Here is a 23,776-nt window from a genome sequence, read left to right as displayed (position 1 = left end):
AAGCCTTAAACATGTAATACTTAGAAAAATTCGTATTTTTTAGAACTGCTACGCATTTAATCGATTATTAGAAGCTATAATCGATTATCCTGATCCCTTCTGAAAAACCTCGTTGCTCTGGAATAATCGATTATTACTCCAAATAATCGATTATCACAATTCTGATGAGAACTGCCAAAAGTCTCTGGAATAATCGATTATTCCTCAGGATAATCGATTATCACTTTTTGAAAACCCTGTAACGGACTCGAATAATCGATTATCACTAACAATAATCGATTATCTGCGGCAGTTGTAATTCATCTTTGCAAACTTTAGAACAGTGGGCTATATAGATGAGTTCTAGAACTCTTAGAAACACCACTGAGCTTTTGAGAATACAGTGTGATCTGAGGAAGTTCCAAAAGCTAGTTCATTGCACTGCCTAGTCTCGTGAAAAGGAGAAGCTTTCGCTTTGTGGGTCAAAGGTCGGAGCGATTCTCTTCAAGTTGGCAACGCTATTGTTCTTCCGGTTCGTTGGTCGAAGGAAGGTTTTATATTTCGGTTTGTTTATTCACTCTTAATTGTATTTTGCTGAAACTAATTTTAGTGAAATCGTTAATCACTCTTTATAGTGATTAACAACTGGACGTAGATTCTTTTGAATCGAACCAGGATAAAAATCCAGTGTGTCAACTTTTCTATTCCTTACACTCGTTACTGTTTTATGCACATCAAGTGTTTGTTAAATTTTCTCTAAGAAAATTGATTTTCTAAAACGGACCATCATAACTCGATTTGTGACCGTAACACGCTTTTCGAGTATTTTATTCCGCTGCGCAACTCTATAACGGTACCGATTGTTCCGACAATTGGTATCAGAGCTTGCTTTGATATTCTTTCAAACTTTTGCGAAAATGGCCGGTCATCAAAATCAAGTATATGCTGAGGGTGCATCCATCAACAAACCACCTCTTTTTACTGGTGATAACTATGCATTCTGGAAAGTCAGAATGGAAATTTTTATGGGGTCTGTTGACAGAGGCATCTGGGAAGCTGTGCTAAATGGTCCCTATATTCCTAAAAGAACTGTTGATGGTGTAGAAGTAGAAAAACCATACTTTAATTGGACTCCTGAGGAAAATAGAAGAGCCCAATTTGATATTAAGGCTCGTAATATTATTTCATCTGCTGTAGTACTTGATGAATTTTATAGAATTTCAGTGTGTAAGACAGCACAGGAGATGTGGGAGGTCCTCAGAGTCACACATGAGGGTACAGACGACGTGAAACGTGCAAGGAAGAACACATTCATTCAGGAGTATGAGATGTTCAGAATGCAGCCTGGAGAAACAATATCTGATGTCCAGAAGCGTTTCACTCACATTGTGAACCACCTGACAGGTTTGGGTAAGACTTTTGACACTGATGAATTGAATGTGAAAATATTGAAATCATTAGACAGGTCTTGGCAACCAAAGGTGACTGCCATTTCGGAGTCTCAAAACCTCACTCAAATGTCAACGGCGATTCTCTTTGGAAAGCTTCGTGAGCATGAGCTTGAGCTAAGAAGATTAACTACAGAAGAGGATCAAGGCAAAAGAAAGACGCTTGCCCTCAAGTCTGAAATCTCAAAAGGAAAAAGTTCTAAGAGAATTGAGGATGATGATTCCGATAACGATGAGGAAAACATGAGTCTTATGATTAAGAAGTTTGCTAAATTTATGAAAGCAAAGGGAAAAGACAAATACCATGGAGAAAGGAAAGAAAATCGAGGATCTCCATCAAGCATTAAATGTTATGGATGTGGAGAAAGGGGTCATGTGAAGACTGACTGTCCTAAGAATAGGAAAAGTGAAGAAAAGAAAGAAAGAAAGTTTCCAAAGAAGAAGAAAGCTTACATAGCTTGGGAAGACAATGCTTCTAGTTCTTCAAGTTCAAGCGATTCAAATGAAGAAGCAAACTTGTGCTTAATGGCAGACTTAGAAGATGCAGGAAGCCAAGTAAGTAATTCTAGCTTAGAGTCAAGTGATGAGTTTGACTTACAAAAGGCATTTCTTGATTTGTTAAATGAATCTGAAAAACTTGATGTTGCTCATAAAAAGCTAAAGAAAGAGCATAATGAATTGAATTTGAGGTATGAAAAAGCACTAGATGATGAAGTTGTTTTGAGAAACAAAGTTAGTAATTTGGAAACTAAATTATCTGAATTTGATACTGTTATACAACCTGCTGAATGTCTATCATGTAAAAGTCATATGTTTGATATTGACATTCTTGAGAATTTACTTGCAAAGGCAAATAAGTCTAAGTCACATGCCAAAACAAACTTTGAGAGAAGCAATGCTAGAAGTGGAAACACGCATCTACACAAAAAATATAAAGTGATAAGAACTCGTAGAGTTTGGGTAGAAAAAGGAACTCTTGTGAAAAATAAAGTGAATGAGGCTTGTTGTTTTTACTGCATGAAACTTGGTCACACCTCAAACAAATGCAACATCAAACATTTTGGTGTTCCAAATGGTAAATATGCATGGGTTAAAATTGTAAAATGATGTATATTTGCATAAACTAACCCAAAGGACCCATAATAAGATTGGGGACCTAAAGTCTTGCTAAAATTTGTTTTGTAGGAACTTACTAAGTCAAAGAAGTCACTGTGGTATCTTGACAGTGGTTGTTCAAGACACATGACCGGTGACAAGAAAAGGTTTATTTCTTTTGAGAAGAAGAAGCAAGGATTTGTGACCTATGGAGATAATAACAAAGGTAGAATCATTGGCACTGGAGACATTGGAGGAGGAAACACATTGACTATAAAGGACGTATTATGCGTTGAAGGTCTCAAACACAATCTCCTAAGCATAAGTCAATTATGTGACAAGGGTCTCAAGGTAACCTTTGAAAGTGATAGATGTACCGTATATTTTAAAATTTCTACTGAAATTGCTTTGCAAGGTGTTAGGCATAATAACATTTACTTGATTGATATTGAACATGCATCTAGTCATAGTATAACATGTTTAGTTGCCAAAGAGGAAAATCCTTGGTTATGGCATAAAAGAGCTGCGCATATTCATATGCAACATTTAAATAAATTGAGTTCAAAAGATCTTGTGATTGGTTTGCCTAAATTAAAATTTGAGAAAGACAAAATATGTTCTGCATGTCAAAAGGGAAAGCAAACCAAATCCTCTTTTTCGTCTAAAAACATGATTTTAACATCAAAACCTTTAGAACTTTTGCATATGGACTTGTTTGGTCCATCTAGAATTAAAAGTTTTGGTGGAAACTACTATGCTCTTGTGATTGTTGATGACTACACTAGATTTACTTGGACATTTTTCTTAACCTTGAAAAGTGAAGCTTTTAAAGCATTCAAATCATTTGCAAAACGTGTTCAAAATGAAAAGGATTTGAAAATCAAAACCTTGAGAAGTGATCACGGTGGTGAGTTTGAAAACGAATCTTTTGAAAAGTTTTGTGAAAAACATGGAATTGCTCATAATTTTTCTGCTCCAAGAACTCCCCAACAAAATGGTGTTGTTGAAAGGAAAAATAGGTCATTAGAAGAACTAGCTAGGACTCTTTTAAATGAATCTAATGTGCCAAAATACTTTTGGGCTGATGCAGTTAGTACTGCTTGTTACGTGTTGAACAGAATGATAATTAGGCCTATTCTTAAGCTAACTCCCTATGAACTGTTTAACGGTAGAAAACCAAATGTATCTCATTTGAAAATCTTTGGATGCAAATGTTTTGTTTTGAATAATGGTAAAGATAATCTAGGCAAATTTGATGCTAAATCTGATGAGACAATCTTCTTAGGATACTCTTTAACTAGCAAAGCATATAGGGTGTTTAATAGAAGAACCTTGAAAATTGAAGAATCAATGCATGTTGTCTTTGATGAAATTGTGGACCTTGAGGTGAACTCTCTTGAGTCAAATAAACCAATTGCAGGTGATGAGGATTATTTGAGGGAAGCTCTTGAAGAGATGTATCTAAATGAAAACTATCCTCCAGAAACTCAAAATGAACATCAAGTAGTTGATCCTAAAAGCTATCAACAACCAAGAGGACTTTCTCTGGACAACATCATCGGAGATATGTTAAAAGGGGTAACTACTAGACACAATCTTAATAATTTCAGCTTAACAGTAGCTTTTGTGTCTCAGGTAGAACCTAAGAACATAAAGGAAGCTCTTCAAGATGATAAATGGTGTGTTGCTACGCAAGAAGAACTCAATCAATTTGAAAGGAATGATGTTTGGGAACTCATTCCTAGACAAGATGATTATCAAATCATTGGAACAAAGTGGGTGTTTAGAAACAAGCTTGATGAAGATGGCAACATCACCAAGAACAAAGCCAGGTTAGTTGCAAAAGGCTACTGCCAAGAGGAAGGTATCGACTATGATGAAACTTACGCCCCAGTAGCCAGGTTAGAAGCAATTAGATTGTTACTTGCGTATGCATCCTTGATGAAGTTTAAATTGTATCAAATGGATGTGAAAAGTGCATTTTTAAATGGTTTCATTAAAGAAGAGGTATACGTTAGTCAACCTCCTGGTTTTGAGGATTTTAAATATCCTAATCATGTTTATAAGTTGAAAAAGGCCTTGTATGGTCTAAAACAGGCACCTAGATCTTGGTATGAAAGACTTAGTACTTTCTTGATTGAAAATGACTTCTCTAGAGGAAAGGTTGATTCAACCTTGTTTATTAAAAAAGTAGAAAAACATATCTTGATTGTTCAAGTATACGTAGATGATATCATTTTTGGGTCTACAAATGATTCATTGTGTGAGGGATTTGCACAAATCATGCAAGGTGAATTTGAAATGTCTATGATGGGTGAGCTTAACTTCTTCTTAGGACTGCAAATAAAGCAAATAGATGGGGGAACTTTTGTCTCCCAAACTAAATATTGTAGAGAAGTGCTTAAGAAGTTTGGTATGGATACTTGTAAAGAGGCCAACACACCTATGGCAACGTCCTGCTATTTAGATAAGGATGAATCTGGTGAAGGAGTAAATGAAACCATGTTTAGAGGAATGATAGGATCCTTACTTTATCTAACTGTTAGTAGACCAGACATTATGCAAAGTGTGTGTGTGTGCTAGGTACCAAGCTAATCCTAAAGAATCTCATCTAATTGCTGTCAAACGGATTTTGAAATACCTTAAAGGCACCCCATCTTTTGGACTTTGGTATCCTTCTGATGCTTTACCTAGTTTGATAGGTTATTCTGATGCAGATTATGGTGGCTGTAAGATTGATAGGAAAAGTACTAGTGGAACATGTCATTTTCTGGGCTGTTCTTTAGTGTCTTGGCATTCAAAGAAACAAGCTTGTGTAGCCTTGTCTACCACTGAAGCTGAATACATTGCTGCTGGAAATTGTTGTGCCCAAATTTTATGGATGAAACAACAACTAGAGGATTTTGATATCTTCCTTGATCACATTCCTCTGAAATGTGATAATACTAGTGCTATCAACCTCACTAAGAACCCCATAATGCACTCAAGAACTAAGCACATTGAAATTAGACATCATTTCTTGAGAGACCACATTCAAAAGGGAGATTGCCAAATTGAATACATTGACACTTTACATCAATTGGCTGATATCTTCACTAAAGCACTACCTAAAGATAGATTCTATGAGCTTAGAAGAGAGTTAGGAGTGTTAGATATGTCCTAAATTCAAACTTTCTAAAATTTTCTCAATTTTGGTACGATCAGCGCTTTTAATCGATTATCATAGGATAATAATCGATTATTCTTTAGCTTTGGCAAAACCCCTATTCGCAGATAATCGATTATAACTTATAATAATCGATTATTTTTAGCTTTGGCCAAAACCCCTATTCGCAGATAATCGATTATCACTTACAAATAATCGATTATTCATATTCAAAACCAAAACTGGACTTGTATGCGAAGATAATCGATTATCTTCATACATAATCGATTATTACACAATTTCTGGAAACTGACTTATGAGCAGATAATCGATTATCACTTAGAATAATCGATTATTACGCGATCTGTTTCAAAAATATAGCCGTTACAGTGAATCCTAACGGCTGGAAACGGTCATAAACGGCTAGTTTCTCCATTTTTTCTTATAAATAGCCCCCTATAATCGATTATTACTCACTTCTTTGCACCCAGAAACCTGCTGCACCCAAATCTGAACCAAATCTCTCCTCTTTCTTCTTTCCTTCCAAAGTTTCTTTTGTGCCCACTTCTCTCATGGCTGATTCAAGAAGAACCCGAAGGAGGACTGCCGGTGCTTCTTCCTCTCGCTCCCGAAACGTTCGTCCTGCTTCCATCGAAGGTTGGATTTCAGATGAGGAGCAACATGGTGACTATGTTCATTTCTGGCAAGAACGCCGAATCATGGCGGTAAAGTTCATCCGTCTCGACTTTTATCGTTATTATGGCTTTCAATTTCCAGATTTGTTTCGTGCTCAAGGACTTACTCATCTAGTGGAGCAAAAGGGGTGCATATACCCTGATCTTATCCGTGTCTTCTACTTCAATATGCGTTATCGTGACGGTATCATCACAACAAAAGTAAAAGGTGTCCCTATAATTCTGGATGATGACATATGGACAAATGTTGCACAACTCACACTATGGGATGATGCTGTCAAAGTCCATCTTGGAGTTCCGGACTTCAATCGTCTCCTCGCCTTTCAATCTTTTTTGCGTCATCCTGAACACCAAATCAATCGTCGACAATTGCTTGTGGGTGGATTCAAGGTTGAAGAAAGGATGATTCATTACTTAATTGTATGGATCCTATGTCCTCGTGCCACTAACCATGCTCAATGCTCGGAGCAAGATCTTCTACTACTATATGGGCTTTTAAATCACATCCACATTGATTGGCCAGCCCTCATCTCCGACACCATGGTAAAGGCCAAGAAATATTCTTCTTATCATTTTCCATATGCACTTCTCATCTCTCGAATTTTAGAATACAAAGGTGTAAGTGTGGACGGCGAACTCACTACCTCCATTCAAGCAATTGGCACTGAAATTGGTGAGACAACATTTCGCCAAATGGGTTTTGTTGCTCGTGGCCGTGTGATCATTCACAAGGATGATGATCACCACGAAAATGTCAATGACGATTTGGACGCCCATATGGTTGATCCCGTCCCAGCTGCTACCTCTGCTGATGCTGGTCCTTCTCACATGCCTTCAAATTCATCCCTGACTATGGAGGAACATTTTGCAAATCTGTCTAAACAACTGGAGGATATGCGTCTCTTTCAACAATCTCACTTTGACCAAATATATGAGTGGCAACAAAATCATGAAGAATTTGTGATCGACCAGTTCAATGACCTTGATACTCGCATTGGAAACATTGAAAATCATTTTAATCTCCAACCTCCAAAGAGACCACCAAGTCCTGAATTTTAGATTTAGGATTTTCTGATTAGTGTGCTTTCATGTTTGTTTGTTTTGAATTCCTAGAATGTTTTCTCATATTCATGTCTTGCTTTATGTGCCCTTGTACTCTTTAATGTTTTCTTGAATAAAATGATCTACTGTTTTAGTACTTACACTGTTTAATTGAGGGGAGCTCATATTAAGGGGGAGCCTTATCACTCTTTTTGCTTATGATCAAAAAGGGGGAGAAATATGTGCAGTTACTACTAACTCCTACTGTTGTCTCTCAGTTTGTATCTTTTGCAGATAACCCAACGTTGCTTTTAAAAAGTGATTTTTGATCATCATCAAAAAGGGGGAGATTGTTACCAATGAAGAGCATTGGTAAATTTGGAGATAAATAATTTTGATGATGCTGAAAGATGATACATTGTTATAGTTGTTTTAAAAGCAATTTGTAGATTATAAATGTATTAGGAAAAGCCTTAAACATGTAATACTTAGAAAAATTCGTATTTTTTAGAACTGCTACGCATTTAATCGATTATTAGAAGCTATAATCGATTATCCTGAGCCCTTCTGAAAAACCTCGTTGCTCTGGAATAATCGATTATTACTCCAAATAATCGATTATCATAGTTCTGATGAGAATTGCCAAAAGACTCTGGAATAATCGATTATTCCTCAGGATAATCGATTATCACTTTTTGAAAACCCTGTAACGGACTCAAATAATCGATTATCACTAACAATAATCGATTATCTGCGGCAGTTGTAATTCATCTTTGCAAACTTTAGAACAGTGGGCTATATAGATGAGTTCTAGAACTCTTAGAAACACCACTGAGCTTTTGAGAATACAGTGTGATCTGAGGAAGTTCCAAAAGCTAGTTCATTGCACTGCATAGTCTCGTGAAAAGGAGAAGCTTTCGCTTTGTGGGTCAAAGGTCGGAGCGATTCTCTTCGAGTTGGCAACGCTATTGTTCTTCCGGTTCGTTGGTCGAAGGAAGGTTTTATATTTCGGTTTGTTTATTCACTCTTAATTGTATTTTGCTGAAACTGATTTTAGTGAAATCGTTAATCACTCTTTATAGTGATTAACAACTGGACGTAGATTCTTTTCAATCGAACCAGGATAAAAATCCAGTGTGTCAACTTTTCTATTCCTTACACTCGTTACTGTTTTATGCACATCAAGTGTTTGTTAAATTTTCTCTAAGAAAATTGATTTTCTAAAACGGACCATCATAACTCGATTTGTGACCGTAACACGCTTTCCGAGTATTTTATTCCGCTGCGCAACTCTATAACGGTACCGATTGTTCCGACAGAAAACCGGTCCAAGCCCACTTAGAATGGCGCTCAGCGGTAAAATACCGCTGAGCGGTAATACCGCATGATCCATTTTGCCCCCAGCTGCTGTTTTTGTCCCTCAGCGGTGATTTTGGCACCTGAAAAGTGCTGCTCAGCGGTATTTTACCGCTCAGCGCCACTCGGTCACACTTTTTCTGGGTTCTGGTTTGTTTTTCAGCATTCTGGTTGACTGGTTGACTTTTCTTGTTGACTGGTTGAGTTTTCTGGTTTCTGGTTGACTTTTCAGCACTCTAATCATTCGGTACTTCAATTCTTCTTTCAAATCATTCAATTAGCCTACAAAATCAAGGGAATCTTGCACAAAACCATTAAATTCACTTTCAACTCTCTTATTCACAAAACTAAAGCAAAAATATGAGTTCAAGCTAGTTTCTAAGTCTTAAAGGTTGCTTTTGGTATCAATTTTAAGCATAAAAATAACGGTTTTTCAACCGTTATCAGCTGTACAGTGATGTTTAGCTGCTGTTGAGTCTTCCTTCTTGCTCCACTTTCAATGCTCAAACCGCTTCCTAGGAGGCTACCAAAGTAGGAGAAGGATTCTGGTGCTGGATGCCCCAATCAGCTTGCACATACACTCCAAACTCAACAAAATCACACCAATCAGTTTAAAAATATGCACCAAACTATGCTGCTGTTTGCACCAAACTATGCTGCTGTTTTGAAACTTAGGATGCCAAAAAAATAGACACAACAATTTGGAACAGCACACCAATGAAATGTACACAAAAGGAACTTATCAAAGGCACTAGAATGGATGAATAAAGCAAGAAAACACAAGCACAGTTCAGAAATTCTTCCAATACAAACTGTTTGATAATTTTCAAAAGTGTTTGATAAAATGCCTCACTGAGTTTCAACTTTGTTTTTCAAGACTTGTAATCTGGATTGGTTGGTTCTAACAGCTTTTTAACACTTGATTCTTCTTCTTTTGATCATGTATTTTCATTTTTAAACATTGAACCAACTTTTTCACAATCCAGCAATGTAATTTAAACTAGAATTACCAAAACAGTTGCTGGAAAAAAATCAAAATCTGCACAAAAAAATATGAACTAAAATGGTGGTTTTGGAACCCAAAATGAGTGGCAGTGTTTCAGCAGCTTGGATGAATGTTCAAACAACTTTTATTCATGATATTAAACATGTTTAAACTCTTAAACAGCTGAATTAACGCTTACTACTCAAATTCACTGGTCCACTTCCAATTTTAACTCAAAATTGATGGTTTAAGTATCCAATCTGCATATAACTTCAATTTTGACCAAATGAACAGTATTAGCAACTTTTAATCATCCATTTAGACTTGCTCAAGCTTTCCAAAAGCACAGAAATAGCAGGATTCGAAAATCACCCTTGCTATGGCCAAATTATGCAGCAAAAACCATCAATTAACCAACCACTTTTAGTTTTTCATGGATTCAAAAACTGGACAACAAATGAAATGACTCTAAGAAGTGTAAAAACACAGATCTAAACTAGATTTAATGTGCTTAGCATGACCAAACTCAGATTAGACAATTCAAAGAAACTTAGCACGGTGAAAAGCTTGGATTAAAAGCTGCAACAGTGGAATGCTATTAATTGTGAGCAACCAAGCTATGCAAATTGCATTTCATTACTTGTAATGGTCTGCTACACTTTTAGCATCATTCAATATCATCAACGAAATTTGTATAAAGCACTAGAGTAAAAAAAAATCAACTGGAAAACAGATTCATGATTTAAAAACATAATTGAAATTTTGCAGCAGAGTTCAACACAGATTTGAAATCAAAATGGATTTCTAGTGCTTTAGCTTGTATCACCAAGGCTAGAACAAATTCTCATTGCCTTTATTGGTTGATATATAGTTTATCTAGCACTTGAACTCAACCAAAACGAATTAAACCAGCAGAAAAGAATACCAAAGTAGTGACAGAAATTAAAACTGCAATATTCACTTGCACATGACCAAGACAACACTGAAATTGAAAATTAAAGCTGGAAATGACTCAAACAAAGAAAATTCACCGTTTAAGATGAAAGGACAACATCAACACACAAAGGAAACTCAAATTGAACTACTGGAAAAGTAATACACAACAAAACAGAAATGAAAAACAGCACCTCTGGAAACAAAACAGAACACTGATTTGGAAAACTGAAACAGAAATTAGATCACCATTGGAAACAGAAAATGGAAGAGAAACTTAGCTCTGGTTTGCGTGGACAACCAAGGCTCTAGATACCACTTGATGGAAGCTTAGCCATGCTTAGAATGACCTGGACCTTGCAGACAAAGCTTCAAAAAATCCCAGAACAGTATTGGTGCAGCAGATTGAAATCAGCAGTGAGAATGCAGCGGAAATTGAGTGAGATTGGTTGATGGTTGGTGTGTTTGAGTGGAATGAGTATGTGGGGGAACCTCACAACTCAGAAGGCCTTCCTACAATGGAAGGAAGCTAGAGGAAAGGGAAGAGAAAGTAGAGAGAACAAATGACTCAAGAGCAATAGGGTTGGAAATTAAATTCAGCAGCAATTTACTAAGCTCAAAAGTCCTTTACATGGTGAAAGAGGTCTCTTATTTATAGGGAAATAAGAGCCTCAGATCTGAAATGAAATTCAAAATGAAATGACAATTAAATTGAAATAAATGGCTCCAATTTTGGTTTGGGCAGCAGCTCACATAGCTCATGTGAATTCTTGGGCAGCAAGTTTGAAAAAGGAAAGCGCCAAATTCTATTTTGGTGGTTTTGGCCAGCAGCACACATGTAAAACACCTTTGTTTGATAGCTTGGGCAGCAAGCTTTTCCCCCAAGTCTTTATATTGGCAGCTGCTTTTTATTAATCGTACAAAGCAAGGAAAAATGTGCTTTTAATTATGGGAAAAAGAATCAATGTAAATTACCTTCCATAAAAGCAAAATGGTAGGTGATCCTTCTTCCTCTTGAATCCTCTTTGCCATGGCTCTAGTAAGAGGTCCAATGTGCGTCTTAGATGGTCTTCCATCAAAAGCTCTCCTCTTTTGTTTTTGGGGTTTTTCTATCTTTTTCATTCCATTGTTCATCTAGTTTCTCCATGACGATGGGGAACTAAACATTCTTTGTTGTTGGGGGATGATGTAACCTTGGGAACTCTCATGTATTTGAATTGATTATAATATTTCTTTCAATAATTGTTATGGTTATTCTTCTTTGCTCAATGCTTGTTATGTTTAACTCATTCATGGCATCATTATTGGTTTTCCTGATATGGACACATACGGGGAAACCTAGATCTGGAGATTTTCTCCCAAAAGCAGTATTACCTAGAGATGGGGATATGAGTTTTGGTTATTTTAAGCTTCTGTGCGTGTGTAATGCAGAATTAATTGCTAGGGAGACAAGACATTGTAAACTAGTAATTAAGGATAGGCTTTCTTTACCGAGACATCGGGTTTTAAGTAATTTAGAAAGTGATATTAACATTAATGAATAAGACGAATTCATATATGCATGAGAGGAAACTTGGTGAAATCTAAACCCCAACAACATATTCATCTCATATTTTAAACATTATCCATTCACCTTTGTGTTTTTCTTTCAATTGGTCAAAATTGCATTCATGTTTATCTTTATAGCATTTGCATTCAAAACCATTAAATTGTTCTTCAAAATTCTTAATTAGTTGGGTAATCACATAACTGTTTAGTGTTGTGAGTCCTTTGGGAAACGATACTTGGTCTTACCATTTATTATTACTTGATATGATTTGGTACATTTGCCGACATCTTGACAAGTTTTTGGCACCATTGTCAGGGACTCGTCGTTTAAACTATACTTTTGTGTGATTCTTAACCGATTAGACTTTATCTTTATTTTTTTTATCTTTTTATCGTTTTTTTTTATCCTTTAGTGCTAATTGGGTGCTCTAGTGTTTTGTTCTCTACTGTATGCAGGGTACAATTCAAACTAGAAGAACAAAAGTTTTTGAACCTCTTCTTGCAGGTCTGGACAACAGTAGAAGAAAAAGGAGAAACAGGACGTCTAGAGAACTTTTCCCTTCTCCCGAGACTCTTTTATAGCCTTGACCTCAAAGATCTTACCAGGGAACAAAAAATATGGCTTAAGAGAAAAATGGTAGACGTACCCTGGCAGATTATGCAACAGTCATTGGCCCTCATCATTTTAATAGCATTGCAAGGCCGAGGGTTAATGCCGCAAACATGGAGATGAAGCCTGCGTTGATTCAATTGGTGAAGAGCATCCAATTCAATGGATTGTCACATGAAAATCCATGTGAGCATCTGACCACATTCAATGAGATATGCAATACTGTGAAGAGCAATGGTGTGCCAGATGAAGCTATTAGACTTAGTTTGTTCCCTTTCTCTTTGGGAGGCAATGCTAAGATGTGGTATAACTCTTTTCCGGATAATAGCTTTACTAAGTAGGAAGCCATGGTGATGGACAAATTTGTAAGCACCAAAATATGATGTCACAAACTTGTTTCACAATCGGCAAGTATGACCGAATCGTTCAAGTAATAAAACTTGGTAAGACCAAGTATCGTTCTTCCCAAAGGACTCACGGCCTAGTTTAGTTATGTGGTTTCTTGATTAACTAAGACTTACAAACGAAATATTTGAGTTTAAAATGCAAGACAGAAAATAAACATGTATGCATGAATTTTGATCAATGGCAAAGACAAAAGATAAACACTTTCAATGGAATATATGAATGAATATGTTGTTGGGGGTCAATCTCATCTCATCCACTCTCATATATTTTAGGAATTCAACATTCAAATCATCATTGTTAATGCCACTCTCTAATGTACCATTCTAGATGGCTTCTCCCTAATCAAATAGTTCATACAATTCCTAGCATTCCTAATGATTAGTTCATGAGTGCAGGAGCTTAAAGGCAACCAATAGAATATTGTCAGTATAATATTGGGAGAAATTCCCCGGATCTAGACTTCCCCGTACGTGTCCGTATCAACAAAACCAATAATCATGCATTAGAATGAGTTAAACAATGCAAGCATTGAGCAAAGAGGAAAAACCCTAACTAATGATGAAAGAAAGCATATGTCTTAATTCAAAGATGTATTCAACAAATCCATATATGAGAGCTTCAAGAGATTACATTGATTCCCCAACAAACATACAAGGTTTAGTTCACCATATTCATGGTGAACCTAGATGAATAACAATGAAAGTATGAAAGAATAAACCCAATAAAGTGGAAGAGGTAGCCTGAGCATCCAAGATCCTCCTTCAAAGGGGTGAAAGAGAGAGTGTTTGCCTCGTTTCTGCCAAAGATCCCTAACTAAAGGACGTGCAAGCCCTTATATACTAATCTAGAGTTACAAAAGATTACAAAAGCCCAAGCCCAAAAAGTGCCGCTCAGCGCCATTTACCGCTCAGCGGTGGTTACGCGTCTTCTTTCTTCCCCTCAGCGGCCATTTGCCCCTCAGCGGTTCCAACGCCACCTCTTGAGTGCCGCTCAGCGGTAGTTTGCCGCTGAGCGGTGCCTTCGACTTCTCCTTTTTGCACTCTTTCTTGTCTTTTCTAATGTCCTCTCTCTTATTCTTCACTTCTTTCACCAAATTCACCTCAAAACCTGCACAAAAACACTCAAATCAAGCATAAACCTGTCCAGCTCTCTTATTTCTGAAAATATAAACAAAATGCATGATTTCAAGCTAGTTTCTAAGTCTAAAGGTTGCTTTTAGTATCACTTTTAAGCATGAAAATAACAGTTTTTCAACTGTTATCACAACCCCAAACTTAGAACTTTGCTTGTCCTCAAGCAAATAAAATGTAACTCCATCTCCAACCAATTCATATGATGGTTTACTCATTCAAAATCCTCTTTTCAAGATAAGTAATAACTTCACTCAAACTTAAGACCAAGAGTTCAATCAAGATGTGCACATGCTTTAGTGTTCACAAAGTCATTTAAATTCCAACAAATGCTATTTTTCATGAATGATCAATCAATTAAGCATGGATGTTCATGTGCTTATGGAATATTTCCTCACTAGGTAAAGTGTTTCACTCAACACACAAGTGTATAAGAGGTAAAGTGTTTCACTCATTCACTCCACTATCACAATGTCACATGAATCAACTTTGCCTTTCATTTAACCACAATCAAATACATTCACAAGCATGCATCATCACAAGGACTTTTCAATGGCTTATAATGTGGCTGGGCTAACAAGAAAATTGGTTTTTCTGGATCACAAAATCCTTGAGTTAAGAGAATCATAACAACACAATCTTCTTATTCATTCCCAACTTTCTTTTGCCTTTGCTTTTGCATTTACATTGAGCTTTGCTTCTTTTTCTTTTCTTTTCTTTGCATATTTTTACTTTTTAGCTGTTAGCTCAATGCTTTTTCCTTTTTCATGTTTCCCCAATAACCCCAAACTTGAACATTTAACAATACCACACAAGATCTTCTACTTAACTCAAGGTAAAGATTTTCAATCAAGGGTGTTCAGTGTATATTTAAGGCTAAGGGTTCAAAGGATAGAACACAACGTGTTCTCTTTTAGTAGGCTAACTTTATGAATTTGGCCAATAAAATGGGTTTCAACAACACGGCCTTGATCATATGATGCAAAACAAGCAATTGATTCAATCATAGAAAACCTGGGCAAAATCATTCATGCTTTCAAAGTAATAGCATTCAACAATAATAACTCTGGAGCTCAAAACCTCACATATAAGCTCATTCACATTTGACATGCACATCCTGTTTAATTTCACAATCACAATCATGATATTATGCATTTATTCACAAAGCTTGTGAATCACCTGTATAAGCATTTTAATGTGCACATCATCTCAACATCAATCAATCAATAAGCATCATCAAGCATTACTTATCACACAATCACAGTTAATAGCAAACCATCATAACAAACCAGGTGTTCAATAGAGTACATCAAACCCTAATCTAAAAACAAAAATAAATAAGTTCAGAAAACTTAAACCACAAAAGCATAATCATATGATAGCATTCATCAGTAAATGCTATCTCAGCTCCTCATCAGTCCGAGCTCTCTGTATCTTCCTCTTCTTGAATCTTATAGTCTTGATTCTTTTTGCCCGATGAGGAGGCCATCCCTACATCAAACATAATTCACAAAACCAACAGATACATTGTTAAGCATTAGTAAACCACAATGAAGAAATCATCCCCTTCAATGATGCTCTCTCCCAACCCCAAACTTAGATGGAAAACTAGTGAGAAAGTGAGTGAAAGGGAGATTTTCTTAAAAGGGAATAGGGAAAAGATGTGGAGAACCTTGGAAAAGGTATGTGGGAGTGTGTGTGCAGAGAAGAGCCTGAAAATATAAAAACGCGCAGCTTAGGGTTTAAAAATACCCCAATGGGCTCGGCTTCCGCTAAGGGGAACTTAAGCCCATCTGCGATAGTACCGCTCAGCGGTAATTGCCGCTCAGCGGCACTTTCGTGATGTGCCCTTCTCCTTCTTTTCTTGACCTAAGTGCCTTCCTAACATACCCCTCATAGATTCCCTGCAATTCAATGTTAAAAATGCTTATGCAAATCCTAAAAATAAACAAACAGAAAACAATCAATCAACTGGGTTGCCTCCCAGGTAGCGCTTGTTTAACGTCACGAGCCTGACCCAAAATCCACCAACACCCATCAGTAGGTGTTTCAAACTTACCAGCACCCATCAGTAGGTGCAAAATCTTCTCACCAACACCCATCAGTAGGTGTTACAAACTTAGTATCCTTCAGTAGATACTTAATCACCTAGCATCCTTCAGTAGATGCTAAATCCAACAAGAAATAATTACAGAATAATATCCACAATTTAAAAGTTACAAAACCAAATCAAAAGTTTTTAAATCCACTGGGTTGCCTCCCAGCAAGCGCTCTTTTAACGTCATTAGCTTGACCCAGTAAAGCTCATGTTCCTTCTTCCTTTTCTTCTTTCTACTGAACTTCTTCAGAAATTTGATCAAACCAGGAACCTGTTGCAATGTCTCAATCATAGGAACTTTAATCTCCAATTTCTTGAAGATTTCCATAAAGCACTTAAATTTCTTTTCCTTCCTATGATTCTTCTTTAGATGAGGATGTGATTTTTCATGTGATTTCTTCTTCTTTCCTCTCATCTTCTTTTTCTTCCTTTTTCTCTCCCTAAATTTTCTCTTTTTCTCTTCTTTTATTTTTTCTTCCTTTCTCTTTTTCTCCTCAACTTCTTTATCTTCACACAAATTTTCTTTCTCTCTTTTCTCTCAACCAATTCTTTTTCTTTTTCTTCATCTTTATCTTTCTCACTCAACTCTTCTTTCTCTTTTCTCTCTACCCTTTCCTCATCTCCCTCTAATTTTTCCTCATCAAGAATCTTGTCACTTTCAGTGATAATGACTTGCCCTTCCTCCTTAAGGTTAACATCAGTATTAACATCATCATTTAATATCTGACTAATGTGACGAAGTTGCATCTCCATTCTTTTACATGATTCTTCAATGCTTTTCTGAGTAGAGTCGGAATTTTTCAAAAATCGTTGAAGGGTGTCCTCCAACCTATCCAAACTTCCTGATAGAAAGGGTTGTTGCTGCCATTGTTGTTGTGGTTGGTTCTCAAATTGTCCAGAAGCTTGCCAAAATTGGCTTTGATCCATGCTTGAGTGAGGTTCCCACCATTGGTTGAGATTACTTTGGTAGAATTGAGTGCCCTTATAGTTAAACTCTTGACCAAATTGCATTCTGCAGACATTAGGCACAAAACCCTAAAAACAATTGTTAGCACAAAAAGATAGAGAAGAAAATAAAGATTGAAAAGATATAAGAAGATAAAAGATTTAGAAGATAGAATCAAATAAAATAGAATAAAACCTAATCTAAAAAATAAAATCTAATCTAAAAGATAAAATAAAATAAAATCTAACCTAACCTAAAAGATAGAATAAGAATAAAATAAAATCTAACCTAAAAAGATAAAAAGATAAAATCTAATAAAATAAAATAAAATCTAATCTAAAAAGATAAAATAAAATCAAATAAAAACCGAAAAATAAAAAACAGAAAATAAAAATAGAAAACAGAAAAACAGAAAACAGAAAAATAAAATAAAATCAAATAAAATACAAACTGAAAAATATAAACAGAAAAATAAAATAAAATAAAAATTCGAAATTTAAAATAAAATAAAAAAAAATAAGTCAAAGATAATCAATAATCACACAAATTAACCAGTTAAACCACGAATCCCCGGCAACGGCGCCAAAAACTTGATGGACAAATTTGTAAGCACCAAAATATGATGTCACAAACTTGTTTCACAATCGGCAAGTATGACCGAATCGTTCAAGTAATAAAACTTGGTAAGACCAAGTATCGTTCTTCCCAAAGGACTCACGGCCTAGTTTAGTTATGTGGTTTCTTGATTAACTAAGACTTACAAACGAAATATTTGAGTTTAAAATGCAAGACAGAAAATAAACATGTATGCATGAATTTTGATCAATGGCAAAGACAAAAGATAAACACTTTCAATGGAATATATGAATGAATATGTTGTTGGGGGTCAATCTCATCTCATCCACTCTCATATATTTTAGGAATTCAACATTCAAATCATCATTGTTAATGCCACTCTCTAATGTACCATTCTAGATGGCTTCTCCCTAATCAAATAGTTCATACAATTCCTAGCATTCCTAATGATTAGTTCATGAGTGCAGGAGCTTAAAGGCAACCAATAGAATATTGTCAGTATAATATTGGGAGAAATTCCCCGGATCTAGACTTCCCCGTACGTGTCCGTATCAACAAAACCAATAATCATGCATTAGAATGAGTTAAACAATGCAAGCATTGAGCAAAGAGGAAAAACCCTAACTAATGATGAAAGAAAGCATATGTCTTAATTCAAAGATGTATTCAACAAATCCATATATGAGAGCTTCAAGAGATTACATTGATTCCCCAACAAACATACAAGGTTTAGTTCACCATATTCATGGTGAACCTAGATGAATAACAATGAAAGTATGAAAGAATAAACCCAATAAAGTGGAAGAGGTAGCCTGAGCATCCAAGATCCTCCTTCAAAGGGGTGAAAGAGAGAGTGTTTGCCTCGTTTCTGCCAAAGATCCCTAACTAAAGGACGTGCAAGCCCTTATATACTAATCTAGAGTTACAAAAGATTACAAAAGCCCAAGCCCAAAAAGTGCCGCTCAGCGCCATTTACCGCTCAGCGGTGGTTACGCGTCTTCTTTCTTCCCCTCAGCGGCCATTTGCCCCTCAGCGGTTCCAACGCCACCTCTTGAGTGCCGCTCAGCGGTAGTTTGCCGCTGAGCGGTGCCTTCGACTTCTCCTTTTTGCACTCTTTCTTGTCTTTTCTAATGTCCTCTCTCTTATTCTTCACTTCTTTCACCAAATTCACCTCAAAACCTGCACAAAAACACTCAAATCAAGCATAAACCTGTCCAGCTCTCTTATTTCTGAAAATATAAACAAAATGCATGATTTCAAGCTAGTTTCTAAGTCTAAAGGTTGCTTTTAGTATCACTTTTAAGCATGAAAATAACAGTTTTTCAACTGTTATCACATGGTTGCAAAGTTTCTATACATTTATTTCCCACAGTCAAAAGTAAACAAAGGTAAGCAGGAAATTTCTTCTTTCAGGCAGGGCATGGATGATGCACTAGGTCAAGCATGGGACCGGTGTAAAGGCTTGTTGAGAAAGACGCCTATTCATGGTTTTGATGAACCTACAATAGTCATTCTATTCCTTGAGGTCTAAGTTCACAAACTAAATTGATTTTAGATGCCTCAATTGGAGGTAATATCAAGTGCAAGACTCTAGAGGAAGCCTATCACTTGATTGAACATATGGCTACAAATGATAATGAGATGCACAATGAAAGGACTCAATTGCAGCAAAAGACAGTTCTACAATTGCAATCTCAAGATGATCTGCTGGCACAAAATAAGATTATGACTTACAACTGGAGACTCTAATGAAGAAAATATCTCAATTTCCAAGGGAGTTGCAGAATGGTTCTCTAGTTCAACAGCAACTTTGTGAGTTGTGCGGTGGTGATCATATTAATGGTCAATGTGCTATGTCGGAATTGACCCAAGAAGAAGTCAATTTTATGGGTCAAGGTAATCAATTTCGCCAAGGTAATTACAACCAAGGGTGGAAACCTCACCCAAGCATGGGTCAAGGGCAAGCTGGGCAATACAATAGACCACAACAACAACAACAGTAGTGGCAACAACAACCTTCACTATATAAGAGAACTACAAAGTTAGAAGAGACACTCCAACAATTTATGCAAGTGTCTATCTTCAATCACAAAAGCACTGAAGCTACTATAAGGAATTTGGAGATACAAGTTGGCCAACTGGCTAAAAAGCTGGAGGAAAATTCTAGAAAGCAGTTTGGGGCTAATACTGAAGTTAACCTTAAAGTGGAGTGTAATACTATCATAAGCATTAGTAGTGAGAGGTTGGAAGAGAGAAAATAGAGAGAAAAGAAAAAGATGAGTTGAGTGAAAAGAAAGAAGAAAGTGAGAGGAAATGATAACGGTTGAAAAACCGTTATTTTTATACTTAATTTCGATAATCAATCAACCCTTTTTAACTTAGAAACTTGCTTTAACTGATGTTTTTGCTTTAGTTTTGTGAATAAGAGAGTTGAAGGTGAATTTAATGGTTTTGTGCTAGATTCCTTTGATTTTGTAGGTTATTGGAATGATTTGAAAGAAGATTTAAAGTACAAAATGGTTGGAATGCATAAAAGTCAACCAAAAACTAGTAAAGTCAACCAAAAACCAGAAAAGCAACCAGTCAACCAGAAAACTCAACCAGTCAACCAGAATGCAGAAAAGTCAACCAGAGTGCAGAAAAAAGTTTCGCCGACTTGCGCTGAGCGGTAATTACTGCTGAGCGCAACTTTTCAGGTGCCGAAATCATCGCTAAGGGGCAAAAGCAACTGCTAAGGGGCAAAACTAAAGTGCCACACTTGCCGCTAAGTGGTAAAAACCGCTGAGCAGCATTCTTATGGGCTTGGGCTCACTTTTCTATAATGTTTAGAAGTGTATATAAGGCTTTAGTCTTCCTAGGGTTAGTATCTTTGGTTGGAACGAAGCAGAAACATAGTTTTCACCCCTTGGGGGTAGAATTGGAGATGGTGACGGCTCTCCTCTTCTCTTTCTCGGGTTTTTCTATCTCTTCCATTCTTTCATTCCATTGTTCATCTAGTTCTTCCATGACGATGGAGAACTAAACTTTTATTATTGTTGGGGAATTAATGTAAATCCTTAGAAACTCTCATGTAATGGAATTTGTTCTTCAAGATCTTTTATAAGATACATGATTTCTTTCATTAATAGGTAGGGTTTTTCCTCTTTGCTCATAGCATGCATTGTTTAACTAATTCGATTTCATGATCATTGGTTTTGTCGATATGGACACATACGGGGAAATCTAGGTCTGGGGAATCTCTCCCAACAGTAGTATAAACCTAGACATAGTAGTATGATGATGGTTACCTTTAAGCTTCTATTCACTATAATGCATGATTAATTGCTAGGTAGACAAGACATTGTAAACTAGTGATTATGATTAGGCTTTCTTTGCCGAGACATCGGGTTTAAGGTAATTTAGAGAGTGACATTAACATTAATGAAAAGAATGAGGAATTCCTTAATACATAAAAGTGGATAGGGTGAAATTGATAAACCCCAACAACATATTCATCCATATAATTCAAATCACGTGTTTTGTTTCTTCTTGCCCATTGATCAATACATGCATACATCTTTACTTTTCAGTATTTTTGATAGGCGACGCTTCGAGGAGAAGACGAAACTTGAGAGAATTGGACTCCTCGAGGCATCCTTGACATCGATGTACAGCAGAAAGAAGCAGAGGAAGCAAATGAAGCAGCGGAAACAGCAGAAGAACTAAGAACCATAGGTTTGGAGGTTTAATCGGTGAAAACCTAGGGTTTGAAGCAGAAGCGAATTTGAACGGTGGAGAAGTGATTTTAATCGGCGAGAAAGGTGAGGTTCTGTGATGACAATGTGGCTCGTGGTGGAGGAGCTCTCTCTCGAGAGTGAAGTAGATGAAGACTTCGCGAAATGAAGATGTGATGTTGTGCTGAGGGAACTCGCGTGGTAGTGATGGCGTAAGCAATCCACGCGGCTGAGGCAGAGTGGAGTAAAAATGGTTACGTGGATGTAAGAGAAATCTGAAGTGTCAATGGAAAATGAAAGATGAAGCGGGAATGGAAGGTGGCTAGAGGAGATCCTTTGGGATTCTCTAGCTTGACTTTCAAGGGAATTAAATTCTGGAGTTCTCTCTACAGAAAGTTTAATTCATTATTCTCAAAAGTATCTTACAAGAGGTGGTGACATGTCTATATATAGGACTAAAAGTCCCTCCTTTCTAGCACATGCCTAACACCTTTTACACATGCTTTAATAAAAGTAAAAGAAATACTACACTAAACTAATTGGGCTTGGGCCCCGTCATCAATTTTGCATTGAAATATCAAGTAATTGTTTGTACAAGTCTTAGCTAATCAATAAATCACATAACTGTCTAGGCCGTGAGTCCTTTGGGAAACGATACTTGGTCTTACCAGGTTTATTACTTGATACGATTCGGTTACACTTGCTGAGGGTTTAACAAGTTTTTGGCGCGTTGCCGGGGACTCGTGGTTTAACTAGTCTATTTGTGTGATTATTGATTACCTTTGACTTGATTTTTTAATTTTTATTTATATATTTTTGTTTTATCTTTTTATTTGATTTTTTTTTGTTGTTTTTATTTTCTATCTTCTTATCTTTTCAATTCTATCTTTTGATTTTTTTTATTTATCTATTTTCTTTATTTTTTGTGCTAACAACTGTTTTCTAGAATTTTGTGCCTAATGCTTGCAGGATGGAATTCGAACAAGAATTTGACTATATGGGCACTCAATTCTACCAAGATAATTTCAACCACTGGTGGGAACCTCTCTCAAGCATGGATCAAAGTCAATTTTGGCAAGCTGCAGGACAATTTGAGAATCAACCACAACAACAATGGCAGCAACAACCCTCTCTATCGGAAAGATGGGCTAAGATAGATGACACACTTCAACAGTTCATACAGATGTCTGATTCTCATCACAAAAGCACTCAAGCTACTGAACAATTTGATAGGCCACCACCACAACAATTGTAGCAACAAAGCTCTCTATCAGAAAGAAGGACAAAGTTGGATGACGTCTTTCAACAATTTTTGCAAGTGTCCATCTCCACTCAGAAAAACATTGAAGCATCATGTAAAAGGATGGAGATGCATATTGGTCACATAATGAAGAGATTGAAAGATGTTGAGGTTAATACTGAAGTTAACCCTAGGGAGGAAGGTCAAGCCATTGTCACCAAAAGTGACAAGATTTTTGATGAGGAAAAAATAGAGAGAGATTACGAAAAGATAGAGAGAAAAGGAAAAGAAGAGTTGAGTGAGAAAAATAAAGATATAGAAAAAGAAAATGAAGAGGTTAAGAGACAAGAAGAAAAGAAAATTTGTGTGAAGATGAAGAAAGTGAGTGGAAAAAGAAAAAGGAAAAAGAAAGTGAGAGAAAAGAGAAAGAGGACGAGAGGAAGAGAGAGAGAATCATATGAAAAACCCTTTCGTCATCCAAAGAAGTATTATAGGAAGGAAAAGAAATTTAAGTGCTTTATACAAATCTGCAAGAAATTGGAGATTAAAGTTCTTATGATTGAGACATGGAAACAGGTTCTTGGTTTTATCAAATTTCTGAAGAGATTTAGTAAAACGAAGAAAAGAAAAGAAAATCCAAGAAAGAGAAACACCAGCCCTAGAGATGGAACCTGCGCTTTACTGGGTCAAGCTAGTGATGTTAAAAGAGCACTTGCTGGGAGGCATCCAATGATTTAAGAACATTATTTTCTTTAATTTTTATTTTGGTGATGTAATTTTATAAACTTTGGACATTGTTTTATATTGATTTTTGGGTATAGCATCTATTG

General features: G+C 36.4%; 1 protein-coding gene across 1 annotated transcript; it reads left to right on the top strand.

Moving 5' to 3' along the window:
* The first annotated feature begins 896 nt into the window (after positions 1–896).
* On the top strand, positions 897–7,421 carry LOC148191070 (uncharacterized). Its single transcript, XM_088101275.1, has 2 exons — positions 897–1,982; positions 6,159–7,421. The coding sequence occupies exons 1-2, from the start codon at positions 897–899 to the stop codon at positions 7,419–7,421; spliced, it is 2,349 nt and encodes a 782-aa protein (XP_087957401.1).
* Positions 7,422–23,776: the final 16,355 nt, after the last annotated feature.

This window comes from Vigna umbellata, chromosome 11 (assembly GCF_029865625.1).
Source record: "Vigna umbellata cultivar VRB3 chromosome 11, Vumbellata_1.0, whole genome shotgun sequence".
Lineage (NCBI taxonomy): Eukaryota > Viridiplantae > Streptophyta > Magnoliopsida > Fabales > Fabaceae > Vigna > Vigna umbellata.
The sequence above is the reverse complement of the archived record's forward strand: the minus strand, read 5'-3'. Positions and strand labels throughout refer to the sequence as shown.